Consider the following 22,344-nt stretch of genomic DNA (forward strand, 5'->3'; position numbering starts at 1 on the left):
CCTCATCTGTAAAATGGACATTAAGAGTGTAAGCCCCTCATGGGACAGGGACTTTGTCCATCCTGATTAGCTTGTATAGGCCAAGCTAGCTCTCTTCCTCCCTTCAAAGACCTACTGAGAGCTCACCTCCTCCAAGAGGCCTTCCCAGACTGAGCCCCCTTTTTCCTCTCCTCCTCCACATCCCCCCTGCCCCACCTGCTTCCCCTCCTCACAGCACCTGTATATATGTTTGTACAGATTTATTACTCTATTTATTTTACTAGTACATATTTACTATTCTGTTTATTTTGTTAATGTGGTGCATCTAGCTTTATTTCTATTTGTTCTGATGATGACACCTGTCCACATGCCTGTCTCTTCCTTCTAGACTGTGAGCCTGTTGTTGGATAGGGACCATCTCTATAGGGTGCCAATTTGTACTTCCCAAGTGCTTAGTACAGTGCTCTGCACACAGTAAGCGCTCAATAAATACGATTCAATGAATGAATAGTGTTTGCCCTCAAGTAAGCGCTTAATCAGTATCATAATTATTATTATTATAATGAGAGGACAGCACCCATCTTCATCTCTGTGTCTCGCCGTTCCAGGTTCTGAGTCTCCCAGCAGCACGGGCTCTTCGGGATCTCTGTCACGGACCCATCAGCCTCTCCAAGGGGCACCCATGGGCCCCGGAGTTCCAGCTGCCACGACAGGAGGCGGGCCTTATCCGGAGAACAGCCTGGGAGGCCAGGTAGCTCCCGGAAACACCAGCTACATCTTGCTTCCACTTGAAGCTGCGGGTATCCCACCAGGCAGCATCCTCCTCAATCCGCACACAGGTCAGTGTCGTAGGGCCTTCTGGTCACCCAGTGCTCCCACTGGGGATTCTCCCCTCCCCGATGCTGGTCCGGGAGGGAGTGTCTATTAAGTCAACCTTCTTCCTTCTCTATAGACACCTCCCCTGGGAATCTGCTTGGCCTCTTTCTGCTCCATCTTGGACCTCCCTTTCCCATCTGTCTTGAGAGGAAACCATAGGGCTAGAGGAATGCCCATCTCTAATGATGATTATAATTATGGGATTTGTTAAGCGCTTATTATGTGCCAGGCAGTGTTGTAAGTGCTGGGATGGATACAAGCAAATCGGGTTGGACACAGTCCCTGTCCTACAGGGGGCTCACTGTCTCAATCCCCATTTTACAGATGAGGTAACTGAGGCCCAGAGAAGTGACTTACCCAAGTTCACACAGCAGATAAATGGTGGAGCCAGGTTAAGAACCATGACTTTCTGAACCCCAGGCCTGTGCTCCATCCAGTATGCCATGCTGCTTCTCAAGTAATTAAGTAGTCTAGTCAAGCAGGCCTCTATCTCCAGCTATTTCCCAGAATTCCTCAGGATGCTGAAGGACTCTGGGAATTCCACAGAGTCCAGTTGGGTGTCCAAGGCCTTTAGGCTTCCACTGGGCAAGATTGTCTACTGTTTTGTGGGTGCAGGGGGAAGGAAGGAATTAGTTGATTCTCTGAGCAGCCAGAGTCCTTATGACTGAGTAGGACTTCCTACCGAAAGGATAACTCCTTCCAGATGGAGACAAGCAGACATCAGAATTGCATTGTAGCGAAATCGCCATATCGCTTTTCTAAGATTCTTTTTTTTTTGGAAAAAAAAGGATAGTTGTTAAGTGCTTACTATATGCCAGATGCTGTTCTAAGCACTTGGATAGAGCTGTTAATCAGGTTGGACACAGTCCCTGTCCCACATGGAGCTTACAGTCTTAATCCCCATTTTACAGATGAGGTAACTGAGGCCCAGAGAAGTGAAGTGACTTGCCCAAGGCCACATAGCAGATACACAGGAGAGCCGAGGTTAGAACCCATGACCTTCTGATGCCCAGGCCCGTGCTCTATCTGCTGCTTCCCATGTTGAGCACTGTACTAAGCACTTGGAAAGAACAATATAACAGAATCCTAGTCAAGGTCTGAGTGAAAGTTTCCAATTGTTCTGATAGTGAATCCTCAGGGACAGAGCTGACTTTCCTGAAATTTCACTTGATAGCCGACTTTTTAGGGAACTCAGAAGAGATTTAATTTCAGGCTCGATTTGTGGGCAGAGGGTGCAGGGATGTTTCTCAAATGCCAACAGCCTGGTTTTCCCTCATTCCAATGTTTCATGAAGAAATCTGTGGTGATTATTTTTTGGAACAAGTATAGACTCAGTTAAAAAACCTGGAGGACTCTGTAGCATGTGCAAGGTTGAGGATTCTTTCAAAACTCGCTCTTCTTCTGCTACTTGGTTTAAGTATTGTCCCTTTTAATTGAGACAGAGTGATTTCAGATAGGAAACAATCAATCAATCGTATTTATTGAGCGCTTACTGTGTGCACAGCACTGTACTAAGTGCTTGGGAAGTGCAAGTTGGCAACAAGGAGGGAGCTGTGCCTTTGCTCTGCACCATGTACTAGTAGCTGAAGCCTGCCTGATTCATCTCAAAAGTCTTGACAAGCACACTGCGGAGGACAGAACGGAACAGCACCTCTGAAATAAGAGCCGTGGTTTTGTGTGCATTTTCATCTATAATCCTGTCAGTGAAATAGGGAGAAAGAGCTGAGCAAAGCCACATAGTTTTTGATCAATCCTGAAAATACTCTCTATGGTAAGATAAGAAGCAACGAGGTGCAGTGGTTAGAGCACAGACCTGGGAATCCAGACAGTCCTGTGTTCTAATTCCAGATCTACCACTTGTCTGCTGGGTGACCTTGGGCAAGTCATTTCTCTTCTGTGTGCCTCAGTTCCCTCATCTGTAAAATAGGGATTGGGACTGTGATCCCCATGTGGGACAGGGACTGCATCTAATCCGATTTACCTGTATCCAACCCAGTGCATAGTAGAGTGCCTAGTGCACAGTGGGTACTAAACAAATACCAGAATTATTATTATCATTATTATTTGCAAAGAGAAATTTCAGCAGGGTCCAGGAATCTGCACCAGGAGAACATCACAGGAGCCTATCCCATCAACAGTGGGATAGGAACTGTGTCCAAACTAGTTATCCTGACTCTACCCTAGAATTTCATCATCATCATCAATCATATTTATTGAGCGCTTACTGTGTGCAGAGCACTGTACTAAGCACTTGGGAAGTACAAGTTGGCAACATATAGAGACAGTCCCTACCCAACAGTGGGCTCACAGTAGTAAGTGCTTGAAAAATCTGACTTTTATGATTATTGTTATTAGCAGCCAAATTTAGATAGCCATGTCATTTGAGGTTTACAAAACAAGAAAAGGCCTATAGAATGTGTAAGTGAAATCTTGGAATGTGTACATTGGGATTCAAGGTCAAAAAAGTAGAAGCTTAGACATTTTCTTCCATCCCATACCATATCACATTATTAGTAATGATAATAATATAATAACTGTGGTATTTGTTCAGCGCTTACTAGGTGCCAGGCACTGTTCTAAGCACCGGAGTTGTTACAAGCACATAGGGTTGGACACAGTCCCTGTCCCGCATGGGGCTCACAGTCTCAATCCCCGTTTTATAGATGAAGTATCTGAGGAGCAGAGAAGTGAAGTGACTTACCCAGGGCCACGTAACAGACAAGTGATGGAGGAAAGGGAAAAAATACTGTGAGGAAAATCCATGACTTTATGACTCCCATACCCATATTCTAGCCATTATGTCAATGGTTTTTATCGAGTGCTTTAACTTTATGCAGAGTACTAAGCACTCGAGAGGGAGGGTACACTGCAATATCATTGGTAGATGTGATTCCTGCCCTCAAGAACCTTTCAATATCGTGGAGGAGTTTACAATCTAGCAGAGGAGTTTACAGTCTAGTAGAGGATCTCACAGTGCAGGTAGAATCCTACCTCTTTAGCACAAAACTCTCTTGCCCTTCATATCTGACAGACGATCACTCTCCCCACCTTCCAAACCTTATTAAAAACACATCTCCTCCATGAAGGCTTCTCTGACTCGTTTTGAACTGGATGCTCATATGGGAACGTATCTGTTAATTCCGTTGTACTCTCCCAAGTGCTTAGTACAGTGCTCGGCAATAGTAAGGGCTAAATAAATATAATTGAGAGATTTATTGATTGATTTTCCCATGAAGAAAATTGGGTGGGAAAAAGTCTGTCAAGGTCTAATGATCAGTAAGTCAAAATTACAAGCATCCAATGGGTTTTTTCACTGTTTTGTGCTCTGGGGCCGCAGGGAACTTGAGGTAGTAAATTTTAAAATGCCCCCTGGAGTCCCTTGATGATTCTCTTTAATTAGCAGCAGAGTGATCCTCTCCTTAAAGGGCTGGACTTAGGGGAAGAATTTGATAAAAGCTCTTTAAACATTTTAACATCTTATACTCACCCCACCCCCAACCCCACAGCACCTCTATACATATCTTTAAATTATATATCATAAATTATTATTCGTATTAATGTTATCTCCCCCTTTAGACTGTAAGCTCATTTTGGGCGGGGAATGTGTCTGCTAATTCTGCTGCACTCTCCCAAGAGCTTACAGCATAATGTACTCTTGCGAGAAGCATCGTGGTCTAGTGGAAGAGCACAGGCCTGGGACTCAGAAGGAACTGGGTTCTAATTCCAGCTCCACCACTTGTCTGCTGTGTGACCTTGGGAAAATCACTTCACTTCTCTGTGCCTCAGTTCCCTCATCTGTAAAATGGAGATTAAGACTCGTGGAGCCCCAGGTGGGACAAACTGTGTGTCCAACCTGATTAGCTTGTATCTACCCCGGCACTTTGAACAGTGCCTGGAACATAATAAGCACTTAACAAATACCATATATCATTATTATTATTAATAATGATAATAATTATGATGGCATTTGTTAAGCACTTACTATGTGCAAAGCACTAATACAGTGCCTCTCCCCTCTCAGGATCGCACCTGGAGAATTTTCAGTACTTACAGCCCCAGCAGCAGAAGTAGAGAGCAACTATCTTAATAGGATGCCCCTCCTGAGCAGTAAATACTTGATGGTGGAGAAGGGTCAGTTGGTATTAACCAGTCCCTCACTACGATGCAGAGTGCACGTGAATAGAGCGTGGGCTTGGGAGTCATGGGTTCTAATCCTGGCTCCATCACATGTCTTCCCAGACTGAGCCCCTTCCTTCCTCTCCCCCTCGTCCCCCTCTCCATCTCCCCCATCTTACCTCCTTCCCTTCCCCACAGCGCCTGTATATGTGTATATATGTTTGTACATATTTTTTACTCTATTTTATTTGTACATATCTATTCTGTTTATTTTATTTTGTTAGTATGTTTGGTTTTGTTCTCTGTCTCCCCCTTTTAGACTGTGAGCCCACTGTTGGGTAGGGACTGTCTCTATATGTTGCCAATTTGTACTTCCCAAGTGCTTAGTACAGTGCTCTGCACATAGTAAGTGCTCAATAAATACGATTGATGATGATGATGATGATGTCTTCTGAGTGACCTTGGGTAAGTCACTTCACTTCTCTATGCCTCAGTTACTTCATCTGTAAAATGCGGATTGAGACAATGAGCCCCACATGGGACAGGGACTCTGTCCAATCTGATTAGCTTGTATCCACCCCAGCGCTTAGTACAGTGCCTAGCATATAGTAAGCACTTAGCAAATATCACAAATATTATTACTATTATTATTTGGATTGGCTCTTTCCTGGGAGAATCGATCCATCGCTCCTGGGGAGGGGAATTCTCACCCCATCCCGATGTTTTGTTTCAGGCCAGCCATTCGTGAACCCCGATGGTACACCTGCAATATACAACCCGCCCAGCAGTCAACAGCCAATGAGGAGCCAGATGGTCAGCCAATCTCAGCAACAGCCTCTGCCCCAAAGCCAGCAGCAGCCTCAGCCTCCTCAGCAGCAGATGGCAAATCACCTTCTCCCCCAGGTACAATGGCGCATGAAAAGGATCTTCTGGGAAAGGAACAGGGTCTCTTTATTGCCCACTATTTTCTGGAGGACGAATCGGGGACCAAAGGCATTCTCGATATGGCTTCCCTTTAAAATAAGTAGGCAGTGACCTCCTGAATAATAATAATAATAATAATTATGACATTTATTAAGCGCTTACTATGTGCAAAGAACTGTTCTAAGTGCTGGGGAGGTTACAGGTTGTCCCACGGGCAGCTCACAGTCTTAATCCCCATTTTACAGATGAGATAACTAAGGCACAGAAAAGTTAAGTGACTTGCCCAAAGTCACGCAACTGACAATTGGCAGAGCTGGAATTTGAACCCATGACCTCTGACTCCAAATCCCGGGCTCTTTCCACTGAGCCGCGCAGCTTCTATGTGGGCATTTGGCTCTCCAACAATAATTCCAATTCCAACATTTGCGATGTCACTGAGGAGGTAGATTACTTCCAAGTAATGGGAATGGTGAGGCAATCCCACAGTGTTTTGTTGTTTTATGGTATTTGTTAAGAGCTTACTATGTGCCAGGCACTTTACTAACTGCTGGAGTAGATACTAGCTAATCAGGATGGACATGGTCCATGTCCCACATGGGACAAGCAGTCCCAATCCCCATTCTGCAGATGAGGTAATTGAGACCCAGAGTGAAGTGAAGGCAGTTGACTGCCTTTCCAAGTGAAGTGACTTGTCCAAGGTCACACAGCAGACAGGTGTCAAAACTGGGATTAGAATTTAGGTGGTTCTTACTCCCAGGCCCATGCTATATCCACTAGGCAACACTACTTCTCCAGATGCCACTGAAAACCTGTTAGGCACACCAGGCCTTAGAAAAAGTGTGGGCTAATGGAAAGAGCACAGGCCTAGGAGTCATAGGACATGGGTTCTAATCCCCCAAAGCAGAGATTGGGCAAAAAAAAAAGAAGTAATTTGGGAGCTCGCACTCACCAAAAGCAGAGAACTGAGCAAACTCCCATCTAAAGCAGTGAGGCTTATGGTCGCTACCAAAAAAGAAAATAGTCGGGTGGTCACACCCAAGAGTTGTAGGAGCCCCCCAACTATAACTGAAATATGGCCACCCACCAAAAGTAGGGAGTAAGACATCCCCTGCTTCAAAAGCTCAGAATTCCAGCTTCAACCCACCATAAGCAGTAGGTTGGCAGGCCACCCTAAAAAAGAAAGAGAGTTGAGTGGTTGCCCCCCAGAAGTAGAGGTGGGAGTCCACCCCCTCAAAGAAATCAGGTGGCTCCCCAAAAGAATATGGTCAAATGACTGCCCCTCTTACAGAAGACAGACTGGTGGCCCCCCACAAGAATATGGTCAATAGAATGCCCCTCTAAAAGAAGAGTCGAGTAGTCCCCCCCAAAAAACCTATGGTCAGTTGACTGACTTTCCAGTAGAAGAAAGTCAGGAGGCTCCCCAAATGTATATGGTCGGTAGACTGCCCCTCCAAAAGAAGAGAGTATAGTGGTGCCCCAAAAGAATATGTTCAGTAGATTGCCCTTCTAAAAGAGGAGAGTCAGATGGCCCCCTAAAAGAATATGATCAGTAGAATACCCCTTCAAAAGAAGGGAATTGAGTGGCCTATCTAAAGAATATGGTCAGTAGACTACCCCTCCAAAAGAAGACAGTAGAGTGGTACCCCAAAGGATATGATTAGTAGACTGCCCCTCCAAAAGAAGAGAGCCGGGTGACCCCCCCAAAATAATATGGACAACAGACTGTCCCTCCGAAAGAAGAAAGTCAGGCAGTCATGACCCCAAAAATGAAGTACATGCAGTCACTCCCTAAAAGCCGAGATTTGGGTGGTCAATCCCCCAGAAGCAGAACTTCACTGAATGCTCTCCCAAGCTCTGCTGTCTATGGCCGAGTGCGGAGTTGGTATTCTGACGATTTGTTATTTCCAATTCACACTTTCCTTTTGCTTTCATTTCAGCCTGTTCAGGCCATGCAGCCTTCTTCCCAGTCGGTGCAATATCCAGCAGTTTCTTATCCACCCCAACATCTTCTGCCACTGTCCCCAACGCAGCAATACCCAGTGGTAGGCTATTTCTTGGCTTTTTATCTCTTCCTTGGGGCTGGTAATTGCAGGGTATGGGAGGAGCGCAGAATGGAACATTCCAGGCAGCTATGCACATGTCGCGGTTCGCTGACTTGAATGCCCATTCTGGTTAAATAATGAAGAGGAAGCATGTCTGCTTATTGTTGTGTTGTACTCTCCCAAAGTCTTCATACAGTAAGTGCTTAATAAATACAATTGAATGAATGAAAAAAGGATGGGAAGCACTGTGGTCTCCACCTCCTCCTTCTCCTTCTCCTCTTTCCTCTTCCCATCCCCTTTACCTTCTCTTTCCCCCTCTCTTTTCCCTTCCCCTTCTCCTTCCCATTCCATTTCCCCTCCTCCTTCCCCTTCTCCTTCTCCTTCCTAATACTGATGATTCCCTGTACTCTGTGCCTTGCAGAGAGATGAGGTGACGACCCAGTTCAGCCATATGAGTCTGAGCCGGCAGTCTTCAGGAGACACCCCGGAGCCACCTGCCGGCCCTGTGTTCTCCTCACCGATTCTGCAGCCTCCTGCCCAGCAGCCTGGCTACGTGTTAGCCTCTACCAACCCGCAGCTCCCTCCAGCAGGCTTCTCTGGCTCCGGGCCTCCCGTCTCCCAGCAAATCCTCCAGCCTCCATCCCCCCAGGGGTACATGCAGCAGCCTGCTTCGGCTCAGGTTAGTTTGGCTCCATTAGGGTGACCAGGGCCTGTGGCGATATTCGAGCCTTCTGACACCAGAGGCTTCTCACTCGTGGCCTTGGATGAGTTGTGCCATCTGTGGGCAGGGACAGGGGCAGGGGTAAAGACAGCCTCCTCCAAACGCTGCCCGTCACTGAGGTTGGACCATCATCATGTCGATGACAAACCTGTGCCAGAAAAAGAGGAAAAGAGAGGCAGAGAGAAAGGGATCGAGGACCGGGACAGCAGGAGGTGACAGTGATGGACAGACAGGAATGGAGGAGAAAAGAAAGTGAGAGAGAGAGAGAGAGAGAGGAAGAAAGACCAAGAGAGAGAACTAGATGGAGAGAAAAAGAGAGGAAGAGAGAGAAACAGGTGCAGAGACAGAGAGGAAGAGGGACCAAGAGAGAGAACTAGATGGAGAGACAAAGAGAGGAAGAGAGAGAACTAGGGGGAAAGGCAAAAAGAGGAAGAAATATAAAGAGGTGGAGAGACAGAGAGAGGGGGGGATGAGAGACTAAAAAGAAATAGATGGAGAGACAAAGAGATAAAAAGAGGAAGAGAGAGAACTGAATGGGGAAACAAAGAGAGGAAGAGATATAAAGAGGTGGAGAGACAGAGAGAGAAAAATAAAGGGAAAGAGAAATCCTATTCTACCATCTCCAACCTAGGGTCCCGTACATATAAGGAATTCAGAATGATTGCAAAAATGCAAGGGTACAAGGAGATCGTCATTATCAATGGTAATTATACCATGTGCAAAGCATTATACAGTCTAAGTCCTTACAAATAGGATGTACCCTTATGTCCATCATGAGCAGAAGCAGCGTGGCTTAGTGGCTAGAGCATGGGCCTGAGAGTCAGAAGGACCTGGGTTCTAATCTTGATTCTGCCACATGTCTGCTATATGACCTTGGGCAACTCACTTCACTTCTCTGGGCCTCAATTCCCTCATCTGTAAAATGGGGATTGAGAGTGTGAGCCCCATGTGGGACAGGGACTATGTCCCACCTGATTAACTTATATCTCCCCCAGAACTAAGAACAGTGCTTGACACATACTAAGAACTTAAGAAGTACCATAATTATTATTATTAATAATTATTATTAGTAACGTGACTTGGGCACAGTCCCTGTGGAAGCGGAGAATCGGACTGAATGACCTCAAGAGATCCCACCCGGGCTTTGAACCCACCTCCCCCAAGTCCTCCCTTTCCCATCACTGCCATGTGCATTTTCTGTTTGCCAGTCTGGGCTTCAAGCTGCATCATGGCCATAAATACAAAAGAGACAGCCCAGCCCACAGCCAGGGTCTCTCTCTGTCCCTTGCGCAGAGAGCGAACCTCAGACACACCAGCCCAGGCAGCCATTAATCATATTTAATTGACTCGAACATGTAAGACACCACAGATCAGTGATTTTTACTGTCTTCCCAAAGACTGATTATGTTTTACCGTTCGCCACCAAACATCCCCAGCCGTCTCCTGGGTATCTCTGCAGAATATTGGAAGTGATTACTGTCAAGAAGTAAAATGCACAGAGGACTTTCTGGCCCGCTTTCAAGGTACATATAGACCAAGTAGAATTCCCATTTAATTAAAAATTACTGCACTGATTCTGTGGTCTAGAATACTGAGGGTCAGGGTTTCCTTTATCAGCAACTTAACATTCCAATAAACAATATTGTTCTTTTTTTTTCAAATCTTTATTGGAAAATGATCCTTCATCCCAGTTCTCAGGGCTGAATTGATGGCTCACCTTTGGCTTCCTGCCCCATGACTCATCTTCTGCTCTGTGACTAAGGGGTATTGTTCCAATAGCTATGGTTTTCAGTGGGTTTAGGAAACAGGGGCCCGTTAATAACCTAATTATCTTCCCAGCAAATGAAATGGCTCCAAGCTAATCATTTGTTATGAAATAGTCACACTGTTCTCCCAGCTAACTAGCATGTAACCATTCCTGCCCATCTCAACCGTCAAAATGAAAAGTTGGCAGAATGTTTAATAGAAGAATCTCCCCCTCCTCCACTGCAGAAAAAAAAATTAAAATGAGCTTGATGAAGAGATTTCAATATCCCCTCCCGACAGGAGCAGAGAAAATTCAGAACCCCTGGTGGGTCTGAAATGGTAGCTTCTTCTTCAATCTCTTCAACAAATCTGCAAGTGCCTGAAACGAAAACAGATGTTCACAATCAGGCCGAGCAGCTGTGACTTTTTTTTCAGACCCGCAGCGATAGGTAAAAAGATATTGCCCATAGTGACTGCTTAATTAGCATTCCTCTTAAAGACAAAAGACCTCAAAGACTGCACTTCTTAGAAAAACGAAATGGATATATAGTCCTAGAAAAACAAAATTAATATTCTGCCCACAGACCTTCAGGGCAAGTGCATAAACTCTGATTTCTTCTTCAGAAGTCAAATGGCCACCTACGTGATCAGTTACCTTAAGCTCAAGGTGGGTGGGTGTTGGGAAGAGAGGTCTAGATTTAGAAAACAGGAGGGAAGAAAGGGTTGTACTCAAAACACTTATGCTTTTCAGTTTTCATTTCCTCTGTCTCCTTTTTTCCTTCACTTCCAGAGACATTCATTGATTAGTGGTATTTATTGAGCACTTACTGTGTGCAGAGTACCGCACCAGGCACTTGGTAGAGTACATTAGAGGTGGGAGACATGCTCCTTCAAAGAGCTTACAGTCAAGTGCTCACTACTTTGTCAGCTGTCTTTCCACTCTCCCAGGCCTGTGCCAGTGCCTAAGAATGGCTGCCTCCTCCAGGAATAGTGAAGTGTGTCTTTTGTGTGCAACCCAATTCTTTCTACTATCAACCAATCAATCGATCAATACCATTTATTGAGAGCTTACTGTGAGTACAGCACCGTACTAAGTGCTTGGGAGAGTTCAATACAACAGATTTGGTAGGCTTATTCCCTGCCCATGACAAGCAAACAGTCTAGAGGGGCAGACAGACTTAAATAAATAAATGAATTATGGATATGTGCTTAAGAGCTGTGGGGCTGAGGGAGAGGTGATAAAGAGAGCAAATCAGAGTGATGCAGAAGGGAATGGAAAAAGAGGAATTTAGGGCTTAGTTGGGGAAGGGCTCTTGGATGAGATGCGACTTCAATGAGGCTTTGAAGGTGGAGAGAGTCATTATCCATTGGAAATGAGAAGGGAGGGCGTTCCAGGATGGAGGCAGGACACGGATGAGAGGTCAGCAGTGTGATAGGTGAGAATGAGGTACGGTGAGTAGGTTGGCAGTAGAGAAGCGAAGTGTGTGGGCTGGGTCGTATTAGGGGAGCAGCAAGATGTATTCAGTCAGTTGTATTTATTGAGTGCTTACTGTGTGGAAAGCACTGTACTAAGCACTTGGGAAAGTACAATACAGTGACATTTCCTGCCCACAAGAAGTAGGAGGCCCATAGAAAGGTTGAGACTGGAGGAGAGGCTCTGACTAAGGGCATATGGGCATGGACCCCAGAGCTAACCTTGCATTCTTCTCACTTCATCTCTGAGAAACAGCATGGCCTAGTGGATACAGCACAGGCTTTGTAGTCAGAAGGACCTGTTTTTAATCCTGGCTCCGCCATTCGTTGGCTGTGTGACCTTGGGCAAGTCCCTTAACTTCTCAGTGCCTCCGTTACTTCATCTGTAAAATGGGGATGCAGAATGTGAGCCCCATGTAGTACAGGGACTGTGTCCAACATGTTTAGCTTGTATCTACCCCAGCGCTTAGTACAGTGCCTGGCACAGAGTAAGTGCTTAGCAAATACCATAAAGAAGCTCTGAATCCAGCAGAGTGAGGCAAGAGAGGGGAGAGAGAAGAGCAGGGGAACTATATGTAAGAGTCGCAGGAATTGTGTGTTTCCCTGAGGAAGTGAGTGAAGCTTTGCAGCCCATGGCCAAGAGTGTGATGGATTCTCCTGTCTCTGTTTACTAATCTGCTCTTCACCCCAGAAAATTTTCCAACAGGAAGGCAATAGAACCAATGGTTGAATAGAAGGCAGGGATAATGATGCTGTCAGAAGGGTTATGCCACGTCCTACTGCCGGTCGTCTGGAGGCTGGTTTTTTTGTTTGTTTGTTTGTTTTGGTGTGCGTGTATGTGTGATGTGTGTGGGTGTGGGTGTATGAATGTCTGCCACAGGTTAGGCATGTTATACCAGTTGTGCCCTAGATGCACGTTCTAAAAAGCTGCAACTTATGTACGCATGTATTTGTTGAATTACTATGCATCTAAAATATTACTGTTAGAAAAACATAAGTAAGGGTGGGTGGTAGAATGAGAGTGAGAGAGAGGAGAGAGCAGAAACAAGGGCCATGTTCAGAGCTAAGAGTTAGAAGCGAGGAGAGGAGAATGCAGTAAAGGGAGAGAGACGGTCAACAAGAGAGAAAGCGACAAACACACCCTTCATTCACACACATATACCATCACTCATGCAAACTCACACGGCAGACATTCACACACACGCACACGTACATACTCACCGTCTCACATACACATGTGCATATTGCCCCTGCACACATATTCTCACACACAACTACACATTCAGTCATGCCTACACTTTCACTCATGAGTCCTCTCACTAACACCCACACGAGCTCTAACTCACTTCTTTTAGAGACGTATACACTTTCTTACCTCAAATACCCATTCACATACACTTTTAAGTACACCTTCCCACTCCCACTCCCTTGCAGGGAGAGATTCATTTGCACACAAATATTGTACTCCCATACATGTGTTCACATAGAAACACGCATACCCATAACAGCCTCATATAAACAAAAGTACACACACACACACACACACACACACACACACACACACACACACACACATGAACCTATACACATTCACTCAAATACCCTTCTCCTTTACACACTGTCTGGCTAGAGGAGAAGGAGAGACAAGGCCAAAGCTGTTCCTCCCTCACCTCTGGCATCAAGGACTCTGACCCCTGGTCCAGAGGGCCTTCATCCTGGAGAAACTGTGGTCATGTCAGTCAGTCACATTTACTGAGCACCTACTGTGTGCACTATACTAAGCACTTGGAAGAGTCCCTTAATAACAGACATTACCTGCCCACAACGAAGTTACAGTCTAGAAGGAGAGAAGAGTGTGACCTAGTAGAAAAACCCCAGGATTGGGAGTCAGAGGAGCTTGGTTCTAATCCAGGCTTCACCACTTCAATGAGTTGTATTTATTTAGTACTTACTGTGTGAAGGGCACTGTACTAAGCACTTGGAAGTGTACAACACAATAGTGGTAATAATAATTATGGTATTTGTTAAGTGCTTACTATATGCCAGGCACTGACTAAGCACTGGGGTGGATACAAGCTTATCAGGTTGGACACAGTCCCTGTCCCATGTGGGGCTCACAGTCTCAATCCCCATTTTACAGATGAGATAACTGAGGCACAGAGAATTGAAGTGGCTTGTCCTAGGTCACACAGCAGACAAGTGGCAGAGCCGCGATTAGAACCCATGACCTTCTGACTTTCAGGCCTGTGCTCTATTCCCAGGCCATGCTACTATTTAAACAGACACATTCCCTGCCCACAATTAGTTTACAATCTAGAGTCTACTTCTTTGCTGTGTGACCTTGGGCAACTCATTTCACTTCTCTGGACTACAGTTACCTCAACTGTAAAATGGGATGAAGACTGTGAGCCATACGTGGGGAAGGGACTGTGTCCGACCTGATTATCTTGTATCTGCCTTAGTGCTTAATATAATGCCTGGCACATAGTAAGCACTTAACAAATACCATTACAAAAAAACCATTACAAAGGTTTCTAGCCTAAAAAAGCAGATAGAACATAAGGTAAGGCTTTGAAAGAAAGTTAGAAAGCATTTTATACTGGATATTAAGCCCTCTAGACTGTAAACTCTTTGGGGGTAGGGAACATGTCTGCCAACTCTGTGCTTAGTACGGTGCTCTCCACACAGTAAAGGCTCAATAAATACGATTGAATGAATAAATGAATTGATTGATTGACTGATTGAAAATAACTTTACGGAAGGTTTTAATGGGACAGCCTCGGGGCAGCAGTGTTCTCAGAGCAAATGTGAAAGATGTTTATGTGACTGTTAAGTGAATATATCACCTTAAAAAATAATGATGTCTTTTCTGATGATATACCTAGGTTATCAGTTTTAAAAAAGTACAGGATTAAATCCCATACAAGAAAAAGATTCTCTATTGAACTAGAAGATAGATGTGCTCAAGACCACATTAGCCTTTCCTAAGAGATCAGATCACTAATTCTTTAACCATTATCAAAAGATCCATCTGGCCCTCGAATTGTGTTTCTCGTCAACTCCTTCTCTGATTTTGGAAATAAAATAACTATTCTTAGACAAGTCAGCTGCGGATGATTACTGTCAAATCCAGCCATTAATCACCGCAAATTAAATGATTTTCCAGAATGCTACTAGCAGAACTTTTCAGGATGATAGATTGGTGCAGTGATAAGCTATTGAAGGCTGTACAGAACCATATTTCATGGCCATGGATGGTCTGCTGGCCAGATTAATGACAATCTGTTGCCATCCTAGCGCATGGAGCTGAAATGATTTATTGGAAGGGACTGCACCAATGCAGCCCTGATCACTTCAAGTACAAATGTACAGTCTTGTGGATTCTAATTCGTGTTCATAAAAGGCTTTCACCTTCTTCAGAATTGGAGACAGAAGAAGATATCAAGATGTAGATGGATGGATGGGTAGATGATGGATAGATATATAAATAGGTAGGTAGGTAGATAAAGTGTTGGGGTGGCAGTATATGCATAAATCCCATAAACCTGATTTTAGTTATTTGTTTTAGTTATCTCTACTGTTGACAAAAAAGGAGGAGGAGGGAGAGGAGAGGAGAGGAAGAGGAGAAGGAGATGCAAATAGGTGCTCAACAAGTACTAGTAATAAATAATATTTTCAAAAAGGCTCACATCAAGGCTACCCACTTAGAAAGCTGCAAGGGAAACCGATACCTGGAGAGTAATGTATTTGCCGTCTTCTAGCCTATCTCCTGCTCCTCAATCAATCAATTGTATTTGTTGAGCACTTACTATGTGCAGAGCACTGTAGTCTAGTTTACAATTTACAGTCTAGTCTCTTTTTGTCAGGAAACCGTGAAAGCCAACCGCCACACCCAGTAGAGTTTCCGGGACAGTTGAGGTATAACAAAGTAGCACTGATTTATAAACTCAATCGAGAAACAGCTTACATTTGGATCTTTCTGAATCCAGAAACCAGGTCTCATCTGACCACTGCATCTGTCTTTGCCTATGTCCCTCAATCAATGGCATTCATCGAGCGCTTACTGGGTGCAGAGCACTATATTCGAAAGGTACCCACTGTTTCCTTTTTCTTGGTTTTCTTTCTCCCACAGATGTCAGTCTATTATTACCCATCGGGTCAGTTCCCTACCTCAGCCACCCAGCAGTACAGACCCATGACCTCTGTCCAGTTTAGTACCCAGCGGACTCAGCAGCTGCCTCAAGCCACACAACAACCAGGTATCTGCCCCTTTCTCTTGCCCTCCCTCACCCCCGCTCACCCTCCCTCTGCCAATTCCATGCGTCAGAAACTGTAAGAGATGTCCTTCCATTTCCCACCCCCTCCGGTAATACTCCTTCTGCCAGTTTCACGGGTCAAAAATCTAGATATCCTGCTATTTGCGACTGGCAGTTCCTTCTACGTGTGATCGAAGTGTGTGAGAAACTGATCGGGATACAAAGTCACACCAAACAGTGAAATACGGAATGCTCATCTGCTGCATAGAAATTATCTCAGTGGCCAGGTTCACCATGACAGCATCCTCTTTATTTCATCCTATCCCATCTCCGCCCCATGGAGAAATTCTTTAGCCATTTCCCAAGTCAGTCAGTTCATCGTATTTGTTGTGTGCCGGGCACTGTATTAAGCGCTTGGGAGAGTACAATACAGCAATATAACAGATATGTTCCCTGCCCACAGTAATAATAATAGTGATGGCATTTATTAAGCGCTTACTGTGTGCAAAGCACTGTTCTAAGCACTGGGGAGGTGACAAGGTGATCAGGTTGTCCGATGGGGCCTCACAGTCTTAATCCCCATTTTACAGATGAGGGAACTGAGGCACAGAGAAGTTAAGTGACTTGCCCAAAGTTACAAAGCTGACAATTGGTGGATCCGGGATTCAAACCCATGACCTCTGACTCCAAAGCCCATGCTCTCTCCACTGAGCCACACTGCTTCTCTAGTAGGCTTACAGTCTAGCGGGGGAGACAAACATCAACAGAAATAAATGAATTACACATCTGGACATGAGTGCTTTGGGGCTGGGATCGCGGATGAATGAAAGGAGGAGGTCAAGGGCAACACAGAAGGAAGTTGAAGAAAAGGAAAAGAGGGCTTAGTCAGGGAAGGCCTCTTAGAGGAGATGGATGTTCAATAAGGCTTTTAAGGAGTGGAGAGTAAGCCATGAAGAAGGCAGGAGGGGCATTATCTCTGGGCTCTGCTAAAGCCAAAACTTGTATTTCTTCTGTTGTGCGCTCCACAAGAAACAGGTACCATGTCTAATACCCACCTGTGAAGCCCCTCTAGACATTAAGCTTGTTGTGGGCAGGGACCATGCCTGCCAACTCTGTCGTACTGTCCTCTCCTAATTGCTCAGTACAGTGCTCTTCACATAGTAAGTGCTCAATAAATACCACTGAATGAATGAATGAATTTAAAAGACAAGTTCTGCTTCGGTAGCCGTCACCCTGGGGATCGGTGGGGTCAAAAGTTGTGCTTTTCGCCTTCCCTCCCACAACCGAGACGGGTGTGAGGTCTGCCCCAAGTGAAGCCGGATTTAAGGGGGACGGAACAGGGCAGGAGATTGGACAGTCGGAAGGGGGGCCGTTACACTGTAAGAGAGTGAGTACCAGGTCTCACAGTGAACCGGTCTCTTTCCCGACTGGATCTGACTCCCAGACGGAACTCCGTGGCCCAGACATGGCCCCAACGACAGTAGGAACCGGAACCGGCCTGAAGCCATCTGGACAAGTGAGAAATTTGATTTTGTTCTGGCCGGTTAATGACACAAAGTGGCCGGAAAGGTTGTTCATTGCAGGTAACCCTTGAGGACGTCTGGAGCAGGAAGCCGGCCGATGAAATTGTAAGTAGGTTGCCTAAGCGAATATGACTTTCCAATGACTGCTTAGAACTGCCCAACCTGATGTTTGATGGAAAACGCCTCACTTTTGTCAAAGAATCCTTAGTTTGTGCTTTGAGCAATTCTTCTACAGGGAAATTGATATGCCTAGCTCCTCCAAGAGACGTTGCGGTAATGCTGCTGCTGAGAGATGTCTCTTTCTTCATTAGGTCTGGTGAAAGAAAGCAGCAGCAGCAGAAAGAACAATAATTCATTCATGCTCTTTTAACACTGTCTAACCCATCCCACTCTGAGAGCAGAGAATGTTTAATAGTTTCCAGGACAGCTGAGGTTTAACAAAGTAACACTGATTTATGAACTCTATGGAGAAACAGTTTACATTTGGATCGTTGAACCTGGTCCCATCCAAAGCAGGGTTAGGGCTATAAATCTATCGTAAATGATTTTTTAAAAAAAGATCGTGGGTGGGGGCAGAAATCCATTATAAAGGATTTAAAAAAATAGATGGTCGATTAAAAAAAAATAAAAACAGTGAAAATGTTCAGATAACAATAATGATGGTATTTGTTAAGCACTTACTAGGTGCAAAGCACTGTTCTAAGTGCTGGGGGGATACGAGGTGATCAGGTTGTCCCATGTGGGGCTCACAATCTTAATCCCTATTTTACAGATGAGGTAACATGCACAGAGAAGTTAAGTGACTTGCCCGAAGTCACACAGCTGATAAGTGGTGGAGCCGGGATTAGAACCCATGACCTCTGACTCCAAAGTCCGTGCTCTTTCCCCTGAGCCATGCTGCTTCTCTATAGGAGGATCATTTTAAGAAAAGGGAAAGGAATATTGGTAGTGTCTTCAGAGAAAATCAGAACAATTGAAAAACTGTGACAATTTGCTCTCTCTTTCAGTGGCCTAGACTTACATTAGGACATTGCTGGTTTCTTCATTGGTTGTCTTTCAGGCTATTTTCTCCTTCCTTCCTTTCTACTTTCTCTTCACCTACTCACCCATCCCCCTCCCCAACCATTCCACCATCCTTTATTTCTGTACATGTCAAGCAGTTCTTTCCAGTGCTCTGCAGTTTGGCAGTCATCTGCTCCAGTTATTAGCGACTGCTTTAGAACCTGTAGGTCCCACCTTGGAAAATGCAGACCCTCCTGGGAAGGCAGCCTATTCTTAGGGATTTGCTGCTTGTTTTGGTGAATGATTACAGAGCATTCATGGAGTTCTTCTAGGCCGTAAACTCACTGTGGGCAGGGAACTTGTATACCGCTCTTTGTACTGTACTCTCCGAAGCGCTTCCGACTCTGTTATATTTTCATATTGTACTCTCCCAAGTGCCTAGCGCAGTGCTCTGGACACAGTAAGCACTCAAAAAATGCAATTGGTTGGCCAGCTTTCCCTTGGTCTTCTCCGGGGCCTGGAGGAACCAATTCAGCACGGAGAATTGTGGGGGTCAGGGAGAAGTGCCTTCCTTAAGTGTCTTGTCTTATTCCGTCGAGTCATTTCCGACCCATAGTGACACTATTGACACATCTCTCTCAGAACTCCCCGCTCGCCATCTGCTATTGTTCTGGTATTGTAACCAAAGTGTTTTCTTGGTAAAAATACAATAAGTGGTTTACCATTGCCACCTACCACACAGTAAACTCGAGTCTCCACCCTCCACGCTCTCCCATGCTGCTGTTATCCAGCATGGGTGAGTTATGCCTTGTAGTAGATTGCCTTCCACCTGCTAGCCACTGCCCAAGTTAGGAGAAGAATGGATATGCCTCTGCTTGACTCTCCCTCCTGTAGCTGAGACTGGTAAAGTACTGGAAACTCTCCAGATGTGACCCTGAGAGGGGGCTTAAGTGTCTATCTCTCCCATACGTGGTAATCTCCTTGAAAACAGAATCATGACTTCTGACTCTTTTATACTTTCCCACTGCCCTTACTTCAGTGCTATGTACATAGTAGGTGCTCAATAAATGCTATTAATATAAACATGTACTATGTGCCAGACACTGAACTAAGCACAGGGGGAGAAACAAGCTAATCAGGTTGGACACAGTCTAAGTCCCACATGGAGCTCACAGTCTTACTCCCCATATTACATATGAGATAACAGGCACAGACAAGTGACTTGTCCAAGGTCACGTAGCAGACAAGTAGCAGAGCAGGGACTAGAACCCAGGTCTTCTGACTCCCAGGACAACACTCCCTCCGGCAGACTATGCTGTGATTGATTGATTGGCCTTGGAGATTATCCTGTGCCTTCCTATCCGTGGTCAGTAATGTAGGGACTGCAGGTTTAAAGTTTCCCCATATATAAATGTCTCAGTACAATGAACCAGAAACCCTTACCATCGTCGGAACTTACTGATCCTTATTTTGCTCAGAACACGGTTCTAGGCCTTGGGAGCCTACAGTGAAAGAAAAATTCATGGCCCATTCCTCAAGGAGCATACAGTCTGAAGAGAAAGATAGGTAATCTTACATTGACCAATGTATAGTAGGTAAAAGTACATGAGAAAAGGTACTTGTAACAAGCAGTTTAAAACCGGAAGATGAAGAAGCAGCTGAGAAGCAGCATAGCCAAATAGAAAGAACATCGGCCTAGGAGTCAGAGGACCTGGGTTCTAATCCTGCCTCATCCATTTGTCAGCTTTGTGACCTTGGGCAAGTCACAACTTCTCTGGGCCTCGGTCACCTCATCTGGAAAATGGGGATTAAAACTGTGAGCCCCATGTGGGACAGAGACAATGTCCAAACTGATTACCTTGATCAACTTCAGCACTTAATACAGTGCCTGGCGCATAGTAAGTGCCTAACAAATTCCATAAAAAAAAAAACTTGTTCCGGGGGTTCTGGATTAGCCTAAAGTATATTTTTCTTTATCTTCAACAAAATTGTTAGCAAAAAAGAATATCCATAGAGTCACACATTATTTCTAGTACTTATAACCATGTTCTTTTTCACCAGAAACTTTCTTGAAGAACCCCCTTGATAAAGTGTACATAAACAATCAATGAATGGTATTTAATGAGCATTACCCATGTGCAGAACACTACTAAGCTCTTGGGAAAGCACGATACAACAGAGTTGGTAGACCCAATCCCTGTCATCATCATCATCATCATCAATCGTATTTATTGAGCGCTTACTATGTGCAGAGCACTGTACTAAGCGCTTGGGAAGTACAAATTGGCAACATATAGAGACAGTCCCTACCCAACAGTGGGCTCACAGTCTAAAAGGGGGAGACAGAGAACAAAACAAATGTACTAACAAAATAAAATAAATAGAATGGATATGTACAAGTAAAATAAATAAATAAATAAATAAATAAATAGAGTAATAAATATGTACAAACATATATACAGGTGCCCCAAACAGGGACAGCCCAGCCACACCCTCCACTCCTCTGCTGCTAACCTCCTCTCTGTGCCTCATTCTCACCTGTCCCCCCCCGTTGACCCCTGGCCCACGTCTTCCCCCTGGCCTGGAATGCCCTCCCTCTGCACATCCACCAAGCTAGCTCTCTTCCTCCCCTCAAAGCCCTACTGAGAGCTCCCCTCCTTTAGGAGGCCTTCCCAGACTGAGCCCCCTCCTTCCTCTCCCCCTCCCCATCCCCCCACCTTACCTCCTTCCCCTCCCCACAGCACCTGTATATATGTACATATGTTTGTACATATTTATTACTCTATTTATTTATTCATTTTACTTGTACATATCTATTCTATTTATTTTATTTTGTTAATATGTTTTGTTTTGTTGTCTGTCTCCCCCTTCTAGACTGTGAGCCAGCTGTTGGGTAGGGACCATCTCTATATGTTGCCAACTTGTACTTCCCAAGCGCCTAGTACAGTGCTCTGCACACAGTAAGTGCTCAATAAGTATGACTGAAACAACCTGCAGTCTAGCAGCATGGACAGACCTTAAAAATAAATTACAGATCCAATCCTACTTTGATCAGATAGTGTCAAACTCTAATTCATTGCAAAGACTCTGCACTACTGAGTTAGGAGTTCTAACATCCCTCCTAATAATCTTGTCAGGGTTGGTTGGACTCTGTCAGTTAGATAAGCCATGGTATAGTCGTAAACTGAACTATTTTGATTGTCAGCTCCTCGAGGGGAAGAATTCAGGGAGTATTTTGATTTTATGCTCCAAAGTGCCATCTACCATCTTCAATCTATCGTTGACACATCTGATGTTTGTGCCTCAGAGGCACGACAAAGGACAATATCAGTGCTGATGGCTTTTTATGAAGAGCCTCTCTTTTCTCCAGCCTATGGGTATACGGCTAATGTACCACAAATATTGCTTATCTAACAGATGTGGGCAGTTTGCCAGAGAATTCAACTCAGGCAGGGAAGACATTTGCTTTCAGACAGCAGCGCATACTTTAGATCTTAACCACTCTGTCTCCAGTTTGGGAATTCTTTCGGGTCTGTGATTCCTCTGGACTGGTATGTAACATCAGTCAACAATACAGAATTGTTTCTGAGCTTCATTCAGGGCTTCCTCCAAGATTTCCCAAATGCAAAGGTGTCCAGTTTGATTTGATGGAAGAGACAGGAGACCAACAAACAGAAATGAGCAGT

The 22,344-nt window shown here is 44.9% G+C and overlaps 1 protein-coding gene across 14 annotated transcripts in view; it reads left to right on the forward strand.

The window, feature by feature from the left end:
* Positions 1 to 22,344, forward strand: part of ARPP21 (cAMP regulated phosphoprotein 21) — a 177,744-nt gene that overhangs the window by 111,907 nt on the left and 43,493 nt on the right. For all 14 annotated transcript variants that reach the window (XM_038760093.1, XM_038760085.1, XM_038760098.1 and 11 more), the window contains 5 exons: positions 588 to 818; positions 5,705 to 5,874; positions 7,833 to 7,937; positions 8,359 to 8,616; positions 16,010 to 16,136. In XM_038760093.1, the coding sequence (XP_038616021.1) occupies positions 588 to 818; positions 5,705 to 5,874; positions 7,833 to 7,937; positions 8,359 to 8,616; positions 16,010 to 16,136 (891 nt within the window). The remainder of the gene's footprint in view (positions 1 to 587; positions 819 to 5,704; positions 5,875 to 7,832; positions 7,938 to 8,358; positions 8,617 to 16,009; positions 16,137 to 22,344) is intronic.

The sequence above is a fragment of the Tachyglossus aculeatus genome, chromosome 2 (assembly GCF_015852505.1).
Source record: "Tachyglossus aculeatus isolate mTacAcu1 chromosome 2, mTacAcu1.pri, whole genome shotgun sequence".
Lineage (NCBI taxonomy): Eukaryota > Metazoa > Chordata > Mammalia > Monotremata > Tachyglossidae > Tachyglossus > Tachyglossus aculeatus.